Source organism: Prionailurus viverrinus, chromosome A1 (genome assembly GCF_022837055.1).
Source record: "Prionailurus viverrinus isolate Anna chromosome A1, UM_Priviv_1.0, whole genome shotgun sequence".
NCBI lineage: Eukaryota > Metazoa > Chordata > Mammalia > Carnivora > Felidae > Prionailurus > Prionailurus viverrinus.
Window position 1 is genome coordinate 111,023,577 of NC_062561.1, and position 20,288 is coordinate 111,043,864.

At 48.3% G+C, this 20,288-nt stretch overlaps 1 protein-coding gene across 6 annotated transcripts in view; it reads right to left on the minus strand.

Annotated features, from left to right (window-relative positions):
• Positions 1-20,288, minus strand: part of FSTL4 (follistatin like 4) — a 651,440-nt gene that overhangs the window by 391,488 nt on the left and 239,664 nt on the right. For 5 of the 6 annotated variants that reach the window (XM_047859957.1, XM_047857699.1, XM_047857180.1 and 2 more), the window contains one exon: positions 11,224-11,359. In XM_047859957.1, coding sequence (XP_047715913.1) covers positions 11,224-11,349 — 126 coding nt within the window. In that variant the 5' untranslated portion in view covers positions 11,350-11,359. Of the gene's footprint in view, positions 1-11,223; positions 11,360-19,122; positions 19,276-20,288 lie in introns of those variants that run through there. The other variant, XM_047858389.1, reaches the window with a different exon arrangement.

The following is a 20,288-nucleotide window of genomic DNA, read 5'->3' on the forward strand; positions in this document are numbered from 1 at the left end:
GAGGCACAGGCTATTTCTGCTGACCCTGAAAATTCTGAGCACAAAGAGAACATCCTGTGTTTGCTTGAGCTTACATTTCATTCTCTGGGCTCCCACTTGGGGACGAGGTTGTGATGTGCCTGCCACACTGATGCTGGCTTCCTAACAGAAGGGACAGCCAGGGCCAGGCAGGCCCCAGAAAACATTGCAGGAAGGGGACAGCAAGTGAGTCGGGGGTTCACCCCCTCCCACACTCACAGCCCACAGGACTCTAAGGATGTTGGAAATTGTGACAGGATTCTACGCTAAAACAAAACCAAACAGAGTCCAGTCTCTCCTGGGGCTTCTTCTGTAAGGAGTCCTAGAAACTCGAGTCACCTTGTCCAAATTCCGACATGCCGCCAAAATGAGTAAGAGATCACAGACTCACTCACTCCCTTAAAAATGTCTGAATATGCCGGGTGCCTGGGTGGCTCAGTCAGTTGAGCATCCAATTCTTGATCTCTGTTCAGGTCATGACCCCAGGGTCATGGGATCAAGCCCCATGTCAGGCTCTGTGCGGAGCATGGAGCCTGCTGAAGATTCTCAATCTCCTTCTCTCTCTCTCTCTCTCTCTCTCTCTCTCTCTCTCTCCACCACCTCCCTCCCTCTGCCCCACCCCGTTTGTGCACACTCTCTCAATTAAAAAGAAAAAGAAAATCTGAACATGTTACTGTGTACCAGGCTGTGCTGGCCGCTGACACCTCTGGGGCTCCAGACCCAAGGGTACTTACCTTCCACCAGAAAGAGGACCCCCGGGGGTCTCAACACTGAGCAGCAAGTACTACAGCCGAGACAGGCATGCCAGGCCGTGGTGAGGGAGAGGTGCACAGTCCTCCTGATGGACTTAGTGGGACACAAAACCGCAGCTCTGACTGCCGCGTTCTGCACCAGGTATTACACGCACCGTCCTACCACACAACTCCCACATCAGCCCTGTTATCATATGCATTTTACTCACTGCTAACCTCGAGGTCAGAAAGACTAAGTGACTTTCTTAGCTAGATTTGAGCCACTGAGCCCTCTGACTTGAGGAGCCCCGGAGGCAAAGTTAGCACTGGAGACACTAGAGGTACACATCACGCAAGTGATCCGGCCTCAGCAGGAAAAACCAACTGTGGGGTTTTAAAATAACCATCCTGGAGGAGAAAGGGGGAAGGGAAAACATATGGAGTTGGGTCAGCAAAGTAGGGCAGTTGGGGTTTGGGAAGGGGTGGGGGGCAACAGCCGTTTCTCTCCAGGGCCCAGGGAGCTGCCCGCAGCAGGAGCCGGCCCCACTGCCAGCCAAGCTACCAAGAGCACAGAGAAGGACTCAACCTGAGCAGGAAGACACGTGGTGTCAGAAAAGGAGGCCATGCTTCAGAAGCCCAGGCCGCTGGCCGAGGCGGAAATAGGGGTTGTCAGGTTGGCACCTCTCACCTCTGTTGCTGGGCCAGGCTGCCAATACCCTCGCGGATGAGTAGGTGGCCAGCAGAGGTGGTTTCTTAAGCCACTGAGTAGTCCACGAGAGACTCACTGGTGATCAGGGGTGTTCTCTGGCCAGGATTTCTGTGAGAAATAGGGGGATCACTTCCTTTCTCAACACTTGTTATTATTATTATTTTATTTTTTATATATTTAAAAATTTTTTTAATGTTTATTTATTTTTGAGAGAAAGAGAGACAGAGCATGAGCAGGGGAGGGAGAGAGGGAGACACAGAATCCAAAGCAGGTTGCAGGCTCTGAGCTGTCAGCACAGAGCCCAAACTCATGAACCACAAGATCATGACCTGAGCCGAAATGGGACACCTAACCGACTGAGCCACCCAGGTGCCTCTCCTTCACAACTCTTAAAAATACACACACACACACACACACACACACACACACACACACACACACACACCCTTTCTGAGTATAACTGAAAACTCAAACTTTATAGTATTTTAACAAAAGTAACACTGGCAGCTTTTCTTTTCAGCTAAGACATCCAGAGAGATTTCAACTTGGACTCAATGCTATGTTGGAACAGTGAGGAGAGGGGAAAACAAAGGACTTGGTTTCCAGATGAACCAGCAAGCACTTGCACAAATACCTTCTTGGCATTTCTTACAGATGGGGGAAGCCAGTGATCTCTAAGGTGATTCCCTGTTGGTCAACACCAGTCCCCCACCAGCAGCAGCTTCTCCTCATCCTTGCCCCAGGCACAGTTGAGCTCAGAGGACCCCTTTGATTGAGGGAATATCTGAACCCCACAGGCCACATATCTTCCATTCTCCATTTCATCTCTGGTAGGAAAAAAAATAAAACTGCCTTTTACCAGAAGAGATCATCAACCAACTAGCAGTGTTGTGCCATTTTTCACGAGCTGATTAAAGAGATAGTGAAGAAACTTTAAAGACCATGATCAAGAAACCCTGCACCCCACTCTTCCTTTAATTTTTTTTAACGTTTATTTTATTTTTGAGACAGGAAGAGACAGCATGAATGGGGGAGGGCCAGAGAGAGAGGGAGACACAGAATCGGAAACAGGCTCCAGGCTCTGAGCGGTCAGCACAGAGCCCGACGCGGGGCTTGAACTCACGGACCGCGAGATCATGACCTGAGCCGAAGTCGGACGCTTAACTGACTGAGCCACCCAGGCGCCCCCCCACTCTTCCTTTAAAATCCAGCTGCACCTGTCACTCCAACATAGAGGAGTGCTTGTGTGTGACACATACACCTGCAAGTTGACTCCCCCCGCCTATGCATGGGCACAAGGACCTCTTTCTGGGATAAACACCCATCTTCCCTATCTTGGAGCTACATCTTTCTAGCCATGAAATTCAGACAGATACCGCAGAGAACAACACTGGATCTACATCTGAAGACCTAGTATCTCCATGCGCCAGGAGAAGGCTACTGTGGGGCACACCCCCCTTTGTGTGTAAGTCTGGCCTTTTACTTCCTTTATAGATAAAAAAGTATAAATAGAAGTGTAAATGAGGAGATGATAGGAATTGTACATAGTAGCTTCATCTTTAAAAATAAGGTTTTCATTTTTCTGCTCTGCAAAATCACCAAGTCCAGGACCACTTCTGTAGGGCAGAGTCCCCAGCTCACAGCCAATATTTAGCCCTGTTACACAAGGAGTGAGAGAGGCCATTCAAGTTCCTCTCTCCAGATCAGTATTCTGAGAACTTCCTCCTTCTCTCAGGGACACCCACAGGGCGCTGGAGTATATACCATCCACGCACACTGTAGTCAAGACTCAGGTCTGTGTGCAGCGACAGGAAAGCAATGCTGGTCAGAGAGATCCCAAATGGTCACCATGCCCCTCCCCCCATCACGTGACAGGGAACTCCTCACTGCTATACCCTTCCCAAAGGGGGACACACAACAGGACTTGAGACAAACAAGGATGGGCCACACCTTTACATTTTCCGGGTGTTGTACGGCCATACAAGAATACAAGAGGTAGAACTGCATCTGACAGGACACTTAAAACATTCATCACACAGTTTAAAGGGGCCCAGTCAGCAGCCATAGAATTAAGACTTATAGACAAACCGAAAGGGATCTGAGTTGGCATCCTGGCCACCCTCTCACTTTCCACATGAAGAAACTGAGGGTGGAGAAGAGAAGGGAGTGACTCAAGTCCATGGACCTAGTTTGTGCCAGGCTAGACCTGGAATAAATGAGATCCTGTGTTCTTACCCAGACATCAGCAGCCTTAGGCAGACTGCACTTCTGAGTTAGAAGATTTCTACTGTGCTTAAGGGGCTCTGCTTGGTTCTCCCCAGTGGGTCATCTTTCAAGTTTTGGAAGTGAGTGAAAGGGCTAATCGGCTTTACTCTGGACCGCAGAGAGAAGTCCAGCCCAGATAACACAGGTGGATCACTAGCATTTGGGACATGCCTGATGTTGTCCTCAGCTCCAGTGCCAGAGCTGGGAACTTCTACTCGCTTACTGACCCAAAAAACATACTTCAGAGCTCTCTGCCTCCACCCTCCCCTCCCATCCCCACCACCCCCCTCCACATCTGTCAGATCTCACTACAACACAGATACTTCCCCTGGGGACTGCTTCCTCCAAAGCATTAGAGTATGACACCATCCCTTGGAGAAGAGGAAGAAACCCCAGGTAAACCACTAGCTGCCCCTCCCCCCACACCCCCACCAGAATTCTGTTCCCCTCTCTATCCTGCAGGGGTCTATTCCCAGCTGGAGTCTGTGATACCACTCTGTACTAAGCCCAGAAGTGCTGTCAGACAAACAGACTAAAATTAAACTAAAGCGAAGTTAATTTTATTTTATGAATTTCATGACACTCCTTGAAACATCCAAGCACAGCACGGGGCTAGGATCTACTCATCTCCAGGGTCAGCTAGTGGCTCCATCAAGACCAAGTATTAAATGGGGCGCCTGGGTGGCGCCGTCGGTTAAGCGTCCGACTTCAGCCAGGTCACAATCTCACGGTCTGTGGGTTCGAGCCCTGCATCGGGCTCTGAACTGATGGCTCAGAGCCTGGAGCCTGTTTCCAATTCTGTGTCTCCCTCTCTCTCTGCCCCTCCCCCGTTCATGCTCTGTCTCGCTCTGTCCCCAAAATAAATAAAAAACGTTGAAAAAAAGATTAAAAAAAAAAAGACCAAGTATTAAATGAGAATATCCAGGTTTTACTTTTTAAAATACCTCTTAGTAGTAGGATGAAGATCCCATTAAGAAGGAGACTGGGTTTCTCTTGGTCCATGCCTTTCCAACTCAAGGGAAGGCCTAAGGCCAAAAAGCAAATACGTGTGGCCACCCATCAGGAGAGAGGCAAAGCTGAATGGACAAATGGCTTCTTGGCCACAGGGGCATGCCTCCTCCTCCAAACACCAGTGTATCTGGGTCTCACTGCAGTTTGCTCAGGTGTCACTTGCTCAGAGTATAGGGCCTATCTCATCCGATCCTCTTCATCTCTGGGACCAGTGACCTCCACCTACCCGGTGGCTGCAGATAATACAAGGCCCAGAAGACTCGTAGCAGAAACCACAGTGGTCAAAGCAGAAGGACAATGACCCTGGTTTGGCAGGACAGAAGAGTAGAGCCCACTCACAGGGTGCCTGTTAGAGCCTGTCTGACACCATCATGGCATTTACTTCGGTCTAAATGGTAAACAAGAGAGATAACCCGCAAGTCATAGAGAATAAATCACGCAGATGATTGAGGCCTGGCAGATTTGATGCTGCCAACTCCCCGAAAAATGGAAATCAGAACCCCATTTATAACGCATGGCCTGATGTCCTGATTACAAGGGTGTAAAGTTTCCTAGAGAAGCATAGATTATTTAGCAGCAGAGGCATAAAAAGAAGTAGATGAGTAAATGCTAAATTAAGAGGAAGAAGAATAATGGTTTTCTGTGAACTCATAAATGTTCATTTTCCTGGGTCACAGAACTTTTCAGAGCCAATTAAAACTCTATTAACTACGATCTCAAAATACACAAGGGGCACACAGCACACTGACTGGTACAGGCTAGGAGGCTTGCCGGGAGCAGTCAGAGAGGAGGAATATGCAACACAAAGACAAACACAGTGACTTTCCCTGTCCAAGGGTAAAAATAAAAACAAGACCCTCAAACACAGCACCAACCTGGTGAGTGCGTCCCCAAACCAGAGGCCCTGGGGACAGGTACCCGGCAGGACACCAGCATGGGTGACATGGAGACAGTGACAGGTGGGAGCACAGGAGTGTGGGCTGACCCTCGGGATTTAAGTCACCTGCACAAAAGCCAGTGAGGAACCTTGGGTGCAGAGATCAAAGTTTACCTGTCCACCTGATCATTTCTAAATAAGTGAAAAAGACTCTCAAACCCAGGCTATTTCAATTCACTGTTCCACTCGCCTCCCTACCCCCAGGCCCATCTAGTGTCAAGCTATTTCCCAGCATGACTGCAACCTGTAAGTTTCTCTCCTTTTGCTAACTACAGTCAGTTTCATCATAGTGACAAACACTAAGGAAAAAAAAAAAAGCTAGTGTTAATCACTAAATAGAATCTCTTTCTTGGATGTGTACAGAGTGGATAGGGGGACTCCTCTAGAGCTTTTCCACCCAGCGACCCCTGGGAGCAGAAGTATCAGCATCACCTGGAGCTGATGAGGAATGCAGACTCTGGGGCCCTATCCTAGATGTACTACATGAGTATTTGATCAGGACACCCTGGCCCTTTGCAAGCACACTCAAGTTCAAGAGATGCTGCTGTAGGCCATAGCCCACACCAACTCCAGAGGTGGCAACTGGCTCATCCAACTCCCACAAGAACTTGAGGTACTTGCCACCCTTCTTCACCTACAATGGGTTTACTCACACATCTGCAGATGGGAGGCTGTGCTCTCTCCCCAGTGTGACCTGAGAAACTAAAATCCACACCTGCTGACAGAGAATAATCATAAGACAGCCATGGCAGGAGTTCTGAGGTGGCTCAGATGGTTAAGCACCCAACTTCAGCTCAGGTCATGATCTCATGGTTCATGAGTTCGAGCCCTGTGTTGGGCTCTGTGCTGACAGCTCAGAGCCTGGAGCCTGCTTTGGATTCTGTGTTCCCTCACTCTCTGCCCCTCCCCATTTGCACTGTGTGTGTGTGTGTGTGTGTGTGTGTGTGTGTGTGTGTATGTCTCGAAAATAAACACTAAAAAATTAAAAAATTAAAAAAAGAAGACAGTCATGGCTGAATATTCAATAACCAGAGAAGAGACTACCCCTGAACCCCCATGCCCACTCCACAGCTGCAACAGAGGTCTTGGACCTCCAAGAGAATGCATAGTCCCAATGTTCCACACCCTGAGGAAAAGCCCACTTGGGCCTCTTTCTGAGACAGTTGACCAAGAATCTCATCTCAGCAAGCCAGTTGAATGCTGGAACTAGCACCATGAGTGTTTGGGAATAGGGACTCCACAGAAAACATCCATAAGAGATGCATGCAGGCCAGCAGATGAGGTTCAGAAAATGCCAGCCGGGCTTGGATGTTCAAAGGGAAGAGAGAGGTGGTTTCCCCACACCCACAGTCTGAGGGCCAAGAGTAAGGAGAGGTGACTAACAGACACCTTGCAGCCTGCAGAAGATCAGCTACTCTTCCCCAGTCACCAGTCAGAAAGAAGAGTGGGGCATGGTTTGTGGATGGGGAGGAGACCATGACTAGAAGGGCCGGGGAGCGTTGTCTTAAATTCAGTCAACTGTGTAAGAACAAGGACAAGGATTAGAGAAAAGAAGTATTTTTTTAAAACTTATTGCCCAGTCTCGCAGCCCACATCTTCTTGAATGTGCGGCCAATGCAAAAGGGAGTCAGGGCACTCCAGGTGTCTGTGTTAGAAGCCACATCTACCCAGGGACAGGAGCGCCCCTGAGAGCAGTCAGCAACGCCAAGGACCAACACTTGCAAGAAGAGCAAAGAGCCGTTCTGTGCTTTCTTAGGCTGACCCCTGGGGTTAGAAAGGTGGGTGACCACTCTGATACCTGATACCACTGATACCACCAACACATTTATTCCTGGAAGACTTCCCTGTGAGATCTTCTATACATTGAGAACACCTGGTGTTTGACTTCAAAGCCTTTCTCTAGTCTGTAAGCACAGGGGCATATGAAGCTGCCCATTGTAAAAGGAACCCAGTTTATAGTTATTTAGGGCAGGACTAGAAACTGCAGGTCAGAGCAATTTAGAGAAAGGACAGTAGAACACAAGAAGGATATTAAGGGCTGTGTGATGGCCACCAGCCAATCCCAGAGCCCAGCCAATGGTGGGAACACAACATCCAGGGCCCAAAAAGTTAAGGGGGGACGCTCCCACAAATGACTGCCCCTCGGGAGGGGGCACATCCCTGGGGCTGCCACTTCTCAATTTCCTGGTCTCCCCAGATACAAAATTCTACCAATACTGATTTTAGTACTGTATTTATCTCAGCCAGAGTGTAGGGAAAGGGGGGAAGTTTTAATTCTTTTAGAATTTCATGAAGTTCTATCTCAGAATTGTTTCCCTTGAATTCAGAATTCCATTAGTATTCTAGGCCACATTCTGCCACTCAGCTCTTATTAAAGAGGCACTCCACCCAGCTACATTTCTTTCATCTACATTTGTAAAATGATAAACTCCCTGAAGCTATTTCAACTGCACCTCTGTACATAAAACAATAATTTAACAAAATTTACATTTGCTATCATTGCTTTAAAAATGTGCGAACACACATACACACTGGTCATTTAATCCTTATTTACCTTTAGGACACTCCAGTAATTGCTGAAATACCTTTAAAGGCGAGTCAAATCTTATTAATTCTTTCCCAGTACTTAAAACTCTGAAGTCAATGAATGTTTTGTTAAGTACTAATATCAGAAAGGAAACATACACAGAAACATTTTACCATTTAGCTCCTGAAAAGGTTTTCTCATTTATTTACTGAGTCCCAAAAAAGTCTACTGGTTAGGATTCTTCCACAAAGTAAGACTCTGAAGAACCTGCCAGAGGAGTTAGGTATCGTTTGGTCAGTTATGGATATATTAATAGCTCTAACTCCAACAAGAAACTGCCCAGAATCTCTAATACAAAAAGAAAACCCTGGTTGTTGATGAGATCCCAGCCTGGTCTGGCCTGCAAGCTGCTTACAGGTTTGTTGGGGAGACCACTCAGCTCCCCACTGGCACACATTTCAATGATTGGGTGTCCCATCTGGACTTTAAAACCACGAGAGTGACCTCATGACTAGTAACAAATGTTGAATACCAATTGGCTCAAAAACACAATGAGTCTCTACTTGGATCTGAAAACTATTAGACGTTGTAAGGAAGAGAAACATAAGTAAGTTAGGCTTCATTTGCATGCTAAAAATAAAGAGTTAAAAAAAAAAAAACCAAGAATAACAAAGACTAGTTCAGAATGAGACATCAAATGTGACCAAGAGTGCCCAAAGAAGGATCTAGAGAAAAGGCAAGAACCAGAGCAGGGCCTCGCAGGAGGAGGAAGATTCAGACATGTGTAAAGAAGGGACGGCATCCCAGACATGAGGACCCTAGTGAGTTAATGGCATGAAGAGGCTATGCATAAAGCATGCTAGAGATCAGCAAACAAAAGAGTTCCATATAAATGTTCTGCTCTATCTGAACATTTACTGTCCTGTATCCTAGGCCCATGCGCACTGTCATCATCTCATTTAATCATTGATGAAAGCAGACTCAGTGAGTAGAAGTTATTATAGTTTGCGAAAATTCCATCTATAGCCACAAGAACTGGATCGATAAAGCAGCTGTTCCTGCATTTGGGAGTCTGCTGAGGCATCGCTTCCTGTTTCAGAAGCAACCACATGCCTGGACCCAGGAGACAAGTGCATCCCCTGGCCTCTGTCCCAATGGGAGGAGAAAATCAACACCCCGATCTAACCAACAAAAAGCCTTACTTCCTCAGCCTGAGCAGTATCTATGCTTTCTTGATGGTGCACAAAGTATTACGGTGTTAAGAGCAGAGATAAAGATGTCCTAGGCTGATATTAACTTACCTTCACTTTGCCTCGAGCTAAATCCCACCTTAATTGGCTTGACTTAATTGAAATAAGTGATTTACAACAGTGGGCCACGGAGCCCCAATAGTAAGGAGACTAAATAAGCTTATCTGTGTGTTTGCCTGTTTGCTTTGTTATTAAATATTCAACAATGTGTTTGTAGGGCTGAAGTGATCATTTTCCTTTGGTGTAGATAGGAGTCCAATGACTAAGCCACTCCCATATGGGAAATGCCGCGCTAGCCAGTTAGTCAGCCTCCAGGCTCTTTCCGAAGAGCATTAAGTCAAGTCCTTCGTGGACTGTGACAAGAGAGGTACTGCTGCTCTTCAAATCATCTGTGCACCACAGAAGGAAGCCACACAAACTTCAACAGCAAACATGAGCATTCAGCTACTTCCAAAGCTCCCCTAAAACTAAGGTTTGTAGGCTTGGGATTGCATTACAATTAAGTGGTAATGAGAAAGGAATCGTATCTCTTGATCAAATAATGCATTAATCCTACTGTCCATATACTGTGTGTCGTTATGCACTCTCTGGTAATATTGACTTTTGGAGGTAATTCTTCTTGCTCCTTCCATAAGATAGGAAACAAGCACAGAGAAAAGAGAAAGGGCGTGCGTCAAAGAGGACAGTGGAAGCTGAAATGCCCTGAGAAGCTCAAGTTAGAATTTCTTATTTACCACATCATCAAAGAAATCCCAGGTACTATTTTTTAACTGTCTTTTTTAATGTTTATTTATTTTTGAGAGAGCGCGAGAGACAGCACAAGCACAGGTACACGAGCAAGCGGGGGAGGGGCAGAGAGCAAGGGAGACATAGCATGTGAAGCAGGTTTCAGGCTCTGAGCTGTCAGCACAGAGCCCAATGGGGGGCTCAAACTCATGAACCGTGAGATCATGATCCAAGCCGAAGTTGGACGCTTAACCAACTGAGCCAGCCAGGCGCCCCCCAAAAAATCCCAGGTAGTTTTAATGAAAGGCTGTGGTTCTTTCTTACAGTTAGTCACACAAAGCATTTTCTGCAGAAAAACTCCCCCCCCGCCCAGAGCCCCAAATTCATCAGGCCTACTACCTGAGCAGGGCTAGGTTGCAATTGATGATGAATCCTCTTCAGTACTTAAGACCAAGTTCACTAAGCAATTAGCAGTGTATGGAGACTCTCCAGGGAAGCATTGGAGAATAAGTTTTTCAAGCACTTTAGAAGCATTTATATATACCTAACATGCCATTAATCATTCTTATCTGTTCATTAAGACAGTCTCCCTTAGGACCCCTACTTGCCAGTTCTTTCTCAGCCTGGTTCTTTTTATCTGTATACGTGAAAAGGAGTCTCTCTCTCTTAAAACACATTTTATAATTAAAAGACTTCATTAATTCACATGGGTGTGCTCCACCACTGAGTCTGCATTTTCAGAGTTTTATTAAATATACAAAAAGGCTCTTCTCTTGAGGGTCTTTGTGGAAGACAAGCCATACAACAGAAGCTTGGTTGCGGAGCACAGTCTTAGCATTGGAGAGATTTTAGACTATTACAGTGTGATATAAGCCTCCTGTCTATATCAACACATGTTGTTTCCTTCTGTCCCCTACCAAAAACAGGGAACAATTTTAATTCACACTGCAATTTAACTGGTATAAACTCAAGGTAGGGAAGAAATCAGATATGGTAACACTGAAAAGCAGCCAGTTTTGAATGTCATATCATCTGTTACGTAACTATACCTCTGCCTGTGAGTCACCCACACCCATGTTCAGGCCTTTGCTGGTTCCTGGGTCCATCCACCCCAGTGCAGCTGGCAAGGAAACCCCAAGCAGCATGAGATGCAGCCATAAGTGTCCTGGTTTCATTTCGTTCAGTCTGTTGAGAAAATGACAAATGATCAGAATTAAGTATTGCAAAATATAGTCATATTGACCTAAGTTTAAACTCTACCACCAACCCTTCTGTTCTATTGTAAGAGAAGTTCTAATACTTGTGAGGCTTAGTTTATTCACTTCCAAAATGGGCTCAGTGAGATGTGTACTTTATAGGGTTGCTATGAGGGCCAAAGAGGTCAGCGTTGACACACAGTGGTGACACTATAAATGCTAGTTGTTACGTGCAAACCCATCCAACATGCCAGCTACCATTCCATCTCCAAGAACGAACTAGAGTGTACAAGATGTGTCACCTCTGTTCAGTTACCACATATCCAGGCTTCAGTCTTTTCAGGAAGCCTTTGGGACTAGGCATACAATTAGTGCTTAGTAAATGCTGAGGACGAATGATATTAAGTGTACTGCACCCTGTTTGTAGCTGCTATCTCAGTTTACAAGATAGTGAGTTTCAAAACGGCACTGTAAGGCTCAGTATTTTCATTTCAAGACTGTTCCTTCTTGGAGAGGAGTCCAAGCACCCAATGGATAATGGAATTTCAGTAACCTTTAAGTTTCCTGAGGCCCATGGCCTAAGGATCAGCTACAACAGATACTCAACTCCCACCATGTGCCAGCTATGGTGCAAATGGGACAAGGACACAGGCTAGTAGACTTGTCCAATTAGCTATACTCTTTCTTTCTTTCTTTCTTTCTTTCTTTCTTTCTTTCTTTCTGTCTGTCTGTCTTTCTGTCTGTCTGTCTTTCTGTCTGTCTTTCTGTCTGTCTGTCTTTCTGTCTGTCTGTCTTTCTGTCTGTCTGTCTTTCTGTCTGTCTTTCTGTCTGTCTGTCTTTCTGTCTGTCTGTCTTTCTGTCTGTCTGTCTGTCTTTCTGTCTGTCTGTCTGTCTTTCTGTCTGTCTGTCTGTCTTTCTGTCTGTCTGTCTGTCTTTCTGTCTGCCTGTCTTTCTGTCTGCCTGTCTTTCTGTCTGCCTGTCTTTCTGTCTGCCTGTCTTTCTGTCTGTCTTTCTGTCTTTAAGGTTTCCACCGTAACCATTCCAACCTTAATTTTGGTATCTCTAAGAAACATAGCCAGGTAGATAGAACTCATCACAGACTATTTACGACTTGTACTCAAGAAAACTGGAGGGGTTATTGATTTCTGTGAGCGCTACACAATTTAGTGCTTAATTGCATGTGGTGCAGCCGGCATCCTGATTATGGCTGGGAGATGAAGACACAGAGCTCTGTGGAAGCCAATTCCCCATGTGATCTGGCTTCAAGCTGGTCCAGAGCAGGTACCCAGTCGGAAAGGAGGAGCGGCTTGAGGGAAATTAGAGGCTGATGGAGGAGTCCACCCCTGTTCGCCCCCACAGCAACAGCTTTGAAGGATGCCTACTTCAAACAGGAAGGGTCAGAGGTATCCCACAAATCACTAGCGCTCATGCCAGGGTCACCCAACAAAGTGACTCCCAAGTTTCTTCTGGCTGCCTGTGCAGATATGCTTTATGTCCCTCGCTAGAGACAGAAATGCCCACAGGGAGGAGAAATCAGACTAAAACTTATGGCATAACGGTGGCCTGTGAAAAGCAAGTTTCTACATTAGGACTGTCTTTGAAGAGAATGTGTCTCTTGTCTTACAAACAGTCCATGGGCTCCCACTCCTGTATCTGTTTCTTCTTCCTTGACATCTGTTGGCAAAGCTGGAACTACTGGGCAAAGAGTCTGCGTGGCCAGCAAATACAGTGTGAAGGTCACGGTCTCATCACCATCAGCATCTGCTCCTCTGAAGAAGGCACAGCTGTGTGGAAGGGTGCCACTTCGTCTACTACTGGAGAGGGGAGTGGAGCACTCCCAGCAGCCCCGCAACCCCACACGCCCGACCTGGGGCTCTGGCTCCAGTGTGTGAGTTCTTTATAGTGACTGGGGATCAGGTAGAAAATCACATTCAGAACTAAAAGAAAATAAAAAGGTCTTTCCCTACATGCAACCGGTTTTTCTGAAAATAAATGGGCTAACTCCCTACTCTCCATAAATTATTCTCTTCTGAACACAGAGCCACGTCCCAAGAACTGCAGAAAGCAGTTAGCAGGCTTTTTGGAATTAAAAAAAAAAGTACCAATAGTCACTCAGGCTAGAACTAGAAAGACATTACTTTCTACTTTGTTTTTGGTAATTCTTCCCTACTTCTCCACTTTCAAACAGTGCTCGTGAGGTAAGCACACATACAAAAGGTCTTCTTTTCTCCCTTTTCATGCTTTTCAGCCCAAATAAACTAAAACCAGCAAAATAATCAAAACTTACTCTACTTAACATACAAATGTCAACATCCGGAATTATGAAATATTCAAGCCACGCAATCTAGTACTTAGTTTTCAATTTGCCTAGTAATCGAAGACCAATTATATTTGGTGTTCTATTATTAATGGAACAGCATAAAAATAAAATCCACTCATTTCAGTTGTTATTTTGGCAAGTTCCAAAACTATTCTAGAGGGTGCATCCAGACTTCTGGCACTAAACCAGCTGTTTGAATTGTGTTTTAGCAAGTGTGGGCTCCAGCCACGCAGCACGTGGGTGGTCTCTGGTCTTTTCAGGTTTGTGTTGAGGTTCCCCTAAGATTTTGTTTAAAGACCAGCAAACCCAAGAGTCAGACCAACTACTCAAATATTCCTAGGCAGCTTCTTTGTAACATTTTGCTCAGCTCGGCCGCCACCAGATTGGACTTCATTTGCACGTGGATGAATGTTCACTGTCATTTTATACCCACCATGATTGACAACTCATTTTATCTATAGCAGAGACAGCCTAAAAATTTACAACTCAAGTTTTATGATGGTTTTTGGTTCATTAAAAAAAAAAAAGAATATTGGGTCTCAATCAATTTTGATGATGTCTAATAACCAGCTAGAGGCTAGCACTTAACATAGCCATTATTACGTGACAGGCACTGTCCTAAATGCTTTACAGGTATTAACCCATAATCCTCACTTCTACTCCATGCGGAGGGCAGTAATTACCCCCCCCCCATCAGATGACACAGCAGACAGGCCGCAGAGAGGCTAAGTACCCTGCCAGAGCCGTGTAGCAAATAAATGGCAGAGCTGAGACTCCAAGCTGGGCAGGTGAACTCTGGGTGTGTGCTCTTAACATCCACCCTCTGCTGCCTCTCCATACTTGGCAATACTTTCTTTCAATAAAACGCTGCTTTACTAAGACGGGGAAAGCCTAGAAAGAGCAAGACAGGAAACCCCGAGTGTCTCCTTTGCTCTGACAGCTGCCAAGAGCTGCACCCTTCTGGAGGAGCAGAACGCGAAGAAAGAACTGAGCTGCTCCTCTCTGCACCCCTCCGCAGAATGGGGCCACTTGGCACACTGTCCTCAGTGCTCATAGTCGCTGTCTTTATTGGCCAAGAAGAAATACAGTTGCGAAAAGGAACGATGAGGAGATGTACAGAATGCCAGGCAGCAAGGAAGCCTCTCAACTGACGGGCAATGCCAGCATGGTGAAGAAAGGCACTTGGAGGGAAGTAGAGCCGTTGACTCATTACTCCTCACCTTCAAATAGCCCTGTTGGCCTTCAGACAGAAGAAAATAGAAGAATCTCCTCATTACAGGAATAAGAAGCTACCATCTGTAATATCACAAACCCTCTTTTTCAACCTAGAGTTCCTTTTGAGATCAATTTAGGTTTATAAGCTTCATTCAATCCATGTTAGAGTCCAAAGACTGGCTATAAATCTATCGGAGATCGTTCTCCTAAAAGAGCTGGGACTGCCTTTTCTTTCAAACAACTCATAAAGCACAATCACTTGATATTTAAGACCCGCTTCCTCTGAGGTTTTCCACCCAGGCCTCACTTTCCCCAAGCTCAAGACAAATGAGTTGCTAACTTGGCTGCTGCTTCACAGACAGGACACCACAGGCCTGGAAGGTCAGAGAAGTGATGCACTGTGTCAGCCAGGTCAGTGGCCAAACGTAGATTGAAATCTAGGCATCCTGAGCCCTAGACAACGGCTTTGTTCCCCATATGATCACAAACACTTAAGAATACATGTGCATTCTGCTTAGAGAAGACAAACTGGGCTTTTCTTGGGGCTGGATGGGGCCTACCAGGTCATCTGCCTGCTGCTCTGGTGTAAAGCACAGGATTTTCTGGTCTCATAATAGAAGCCAATACCTGTGCCATTACTTGTATTTAAAATTATAGAGGTGCTACAGATTTTGTATGATGTGATATGCTGAAAACTGACTTGCTTTTTCAAGAAAGTTGAAAAAATGTGACCTGAGAATATAAATGGTTAGGGGGAAACAGGTAGGAATATGGTGATTGCAAATCTGCCCCACCAGAGAAGACACACCAGCATGCAAGCTGTCAGGGTCAGAGGCCAGGGTCAGAGGCCAGAGAGAAGCATGGACACTAACCTGGCAGTGGTTCTAATACAAACTTCCCTTCTCCTCTGGGAACCTACCTTGTTGGGGAAAAGCAGGGAGTCAGACCCCCAGAGCTTTTGCAGAGAGAATTCTTGAATACTCTCTTCCAGCAACTCTCCCAGAATATGGCAACATTACCCAACTAGACATTATGGATTAGCCACATGGAAATGGCTTCTCTTTGTAACCAACAAGACCACAAATTACAAACATGGCTTGGCAGAACTAACCAATACCACCCTAGCCTTGAAGACAACAGTAAGTTTTGTGGCCCTGAGGCACCTGAGCTTCCAACTCACCAAGTGTATGCCCTAGCCAATTACCTTAGGTTCACTGCATTTTCCACGTGGGGTATTGGCTATCAACAGATGGAAACCACCTGGAGAGCAGTGCAGCCCCCTGTAGGTCTGCCCAAAGTTAAAAAGAAAAAAAAAAAAAGCCACATCGACTCTAACCTAAAAACCCAAAACCTACATATTCATTTCTTCTCAAAGGCTTAGAACCCTAGTTTTGATATGCGAGTATTTTAAGAAAAAAACAAGGGGTTCAAACTTCCAAAGATAGTTCCTCAAACAGCAACCCAAAGGAAATTAGGCACAGAAATAGACCAGGCTAACCCTGCAGCAAGCCATAATGAAGTTACACTGCATTTCCCATTAATTATCTGCTCTTATCTTTCATAAATTGTTCCAACATTCGATAAATTGAATGTCTAAGTTAGTCTGTGTGCAGTGTATAAATCTTTGACACCCCTATTTACCATGAAGTTTAACCCACGCACCTATGAACTCCAGGAACTCTCACAGTCTCAACATTTAAATTGTACCATGTTTGTGCAACTGTAGTTCTATTTCACTTGAAGTCCTAGGCCTTGTGTTACACATTAAGAGAAAGAAAACGTAAGAAAAGATGTGCTCTTGAAAGAACTTTCAAATTTCGCAAAGTTAGTAAGCACAGAATTGACCACACATAAGCAACACAAGCAAGTTGAACGGGCCGGGAAATACCAAGACAGGTAAAGTAGGAATTCAAGTAGATTTTATGAAATCCTGACTCTTCAATGCCAGTTTCTGGAATATGGTATTGTCAAACAAAAGATCACAACATGAAGATGACTTAAAAAAAAAAATCCTGCAGCTCTGAGAAAGACAAGAGAAGAATCCTAAGCAACTAATGGGTCAAGGTTACAAAATCCTACCTACCCCTCCCTCACCTACCTCCAGGACACAGCTGAGGGGAAAAAAAAGTTCTCCCAAGGCCCAGGAGAATAGGCTGGAATAAAAATAGCTTTCCTGAAACTAACAAAAAATTGAAAATGATCAAAGATTTCTACCACACAAAAAACCACTGGAACAATACATTACAGTACACATAAAGTAGCCTATCATCCCGAACGACCTTTGGCCCAGCCTAAAGTCTTGGGAGAGGGGGTGTCTGTTTTCCTAGGATGGGAAGAAAGCTAACATTCAGCTTAAGTGTCTAAACAGAAATGGTGTAGTAATGCTGCAGTACCTTCCCACAAAACCAGGAAGGAAATCAGAGATGAGCCCTGTGGGGCACCGGCTCACGGCTTCCCTTTGAGCTACTGCCTTAGGGTTACTAGGGCTCTGGTGTCCTAGAAGCACTATCATTCACCACCACCACCCCCACCCCCGACCATTTACTCGCCAGTTGAGACCTTTACCTGACCACTACCCAGTCCTGAGCCTGTCCTGAGAGCCAGAAGGGGCAAGCACAGAAACCCACCCACTCCAAGATTGACAGGACACTGTTAAAAGTCACGTCTGACTTTCCTCTAAGCCTGGTGGTGGGAAAATAACTTGGGACTTGAGTTTCGAGAAACATCTGAATTTCTTCCCGATGCCTCAGAGACTGCGATATAGGCCCATTCCCGGTGCACGTTTGGTTAAGAGTTACCGTGCCACCTCCGAATGAAATTCTGTTTATGTTTGGCCCAGAGAACGTCGACGAATGTTTGTATCTCGGGGACCCACCGAGTACAATTCCCGGTGCACAGGCTTGCAACAAATTTAGGAAGGGAACCGACCAAAGCTACTGGCGCTGTTTTTCACTCGCGGGAAACCTCGGAGGAAGCGACACCTAGAGGAGAGCGGAGGAGAGCTGCGGGAGCGCGATTCATCATCGTCGGCGACAGTTATGTGGAGCGGGGTCGTCCGGACCGCGCAGGGGGACTGACTAGCCGGGCGAGATACAGACCTAGCAGGGTCCGACTCCGCGGGGCCCCGGGAACTTCAGCACACGGGCGCGCTGCACGGGCTGCTCGCCACGTCCCGGGCGCTGTGAGAAATCCTGCTGCTTCCAGCGGGGTTCTGCCCTTGCCGGAGTGGCGGGCGCCGAAGTCCTCAGGTGGCAGGCCGCGGGCGAGTGAGCCGGCGAAGCCGGTTGGTCAGCTCAGGGGGCCCGCAAGGCTCGCGCTGCGCTCGGCCGCCAACTCAGGGCGACGGGCGCCCAAAGCGCAGCGCTCTGTCTGCATCGCTTAGGTGCCCCCCAAACTTGAAATGGGTCTCCTTTGCTGGCGCATAGAGGGGCGGAGATCATCCACCGCACAAGCTCTCTCAGAATCAAGCTCTCTGCCCGAATGTCCCCCAAACAAACTGCTCCCTAGTGACTCCCCAGAAGGGAACGGCAGCCGCTCTCTCTAAACAGAGACCAGCCGGGCAAATCCCGGGCAGCGGGCTTCGCGGAAGGGGCTGTGCCCGGGTCCCTGCTCCTCAGCCTCCGCGGAGCCCCAACGTGCAGACGCGGCGGACCTCGGGGGAGCGACCGCCAGGCGGGGCGCAGCGGGCCCTCCCGGCTGCAGCGCGGACGCGCAAGTTTCCCCGCAAAGCTGGAGGGAGGAGGCAGCGAGGACGCCCGCTCCGCACCCCAGCCCGGGCCAAGGGCACAGAGCCGAGCGGAGGGGCTGCGTTCGCCTCGCTCGCCGAGGCGGCTCGGGGGCCGAAGCCCGAGAGCGGCGCCTGCGGGGTCTCGGAGCCCGCGCGGGCTGCGGGCTCGGCGCGAGCTATTCTGCTCCGCGCGCCGGCCGGGTCACTCCGGTGCCTACTGCAGACCCGGGCCAGCAGCCTCGGCGCTCGAGCCTTTCTTTCCCCCCGAGTCCTGGCCGGGGCCGGGTAGCCCTACCGAGCCAGAGTCCCGTGGTCCCGTGCCCGCCGCCCGGGCAAACTTGGCTCTCTCGGCGCGGATGGTGAGGACAAGCAAGCGCCCGCGCCGGGCCCTGCAGGGAGACGCGGAGCCGCGGGCGCCGGGACCCCAGAGGGGCGCAGCGGGACCGGATGGTGGCGGCGGCGGCTTGGCACCCTCCCCGCGCCCGCGTACCTGAGGTGGCCGGGGCCGAAGGAAGACCAGGTGTGCGAAGGCGGACGGGCGCGATCCGCGGCGGCGGTGGCGGCGACCGGGCCCCGCGTCCTTCGGTCGGTGTCTCCGGCTGTCGGCGGGTCCCGGGCGCGCTGGAGGCTGTCTCGGCTCCAGCTCTGTGAGCCGCCGCTGTCGTACCACCGCCGCCGCGGCTGCCCTATTTCTGCCGCCGGGACCGGAGCCCGTGACGTCACCCTCCGGGCCCCGCCTGCCCAATCGCGGCCACCTGTGCGCGCGACTCGCCCGCCCGCTGCTCAGACCCGAGCGGGGCCAGCGGCAGGTGCGCGGAGCAGCCGGGCGCGCACGCGGGGCGCGAGGACTCCCAGCGCTCCAGGGCGATCTCTGCACCCGCGGGGGGAGGGGGTGCGCTTCCGCCCCAGGCTCAAGCGCACCAGGCTCTCGTAAAGCCGGCAGGCTACAACCCCCTCCCACTCCTCAACACACCCCCTTCTTCCTCTCCTCCGGCTCCTTCCCGGGCCGAGTTCCCCAGCCTGTGCTCTCAAGATGCACAACTGGTCTTAATCAGCCGCCATAGCTGTGGAGCCCAGGAGGGCCAGTACACCTTACCTGTTTACGTGTCCCCAGAGGCAAAGTCAAGTGGCACTACCCTCCCCTCATCCCCCAGCCAACAACCTGAGAAACAGCAAAGTTTTTATTTCTCTCTTCTGTATCTGCTCTCTCCCAGCAGGATCATCTTACAAAATCCTGGGCATACAGGGGCAGTCCCAGGTGATGTTGACTTAGCCCGTCCAAGCTGCCATGAGAGGGTCCCCTATTCTCCCTTAGAAGGAGACGTTTTTGCTGCCCTGACCTCATCCCCACGCCTAAACCTTTCTGAATCCCTATTCAACTTCCAGAGCTTTTGGAGACCCCAACCCAGCTGTCATGTGCTTTCATTAATTGACCTAGAGATCAGTCTTGGTGCCCAAATAAACTGTAAATGTCTTTGTAGCAACTAGCACCCCTCTCCCCCACCAATGGTCTGTCTGTAGCCCAAGTCTGGCATCGATTTGTGAGTGAGACCCTAGCCAGGCCAGACTGGTGATGAGCAGCAATCTTTCAGAGGGACTGCCTCCTGCTCAGGCTGGGTGGGCACCAGATAACTTGGTGGTATAGTGGAACAGTGC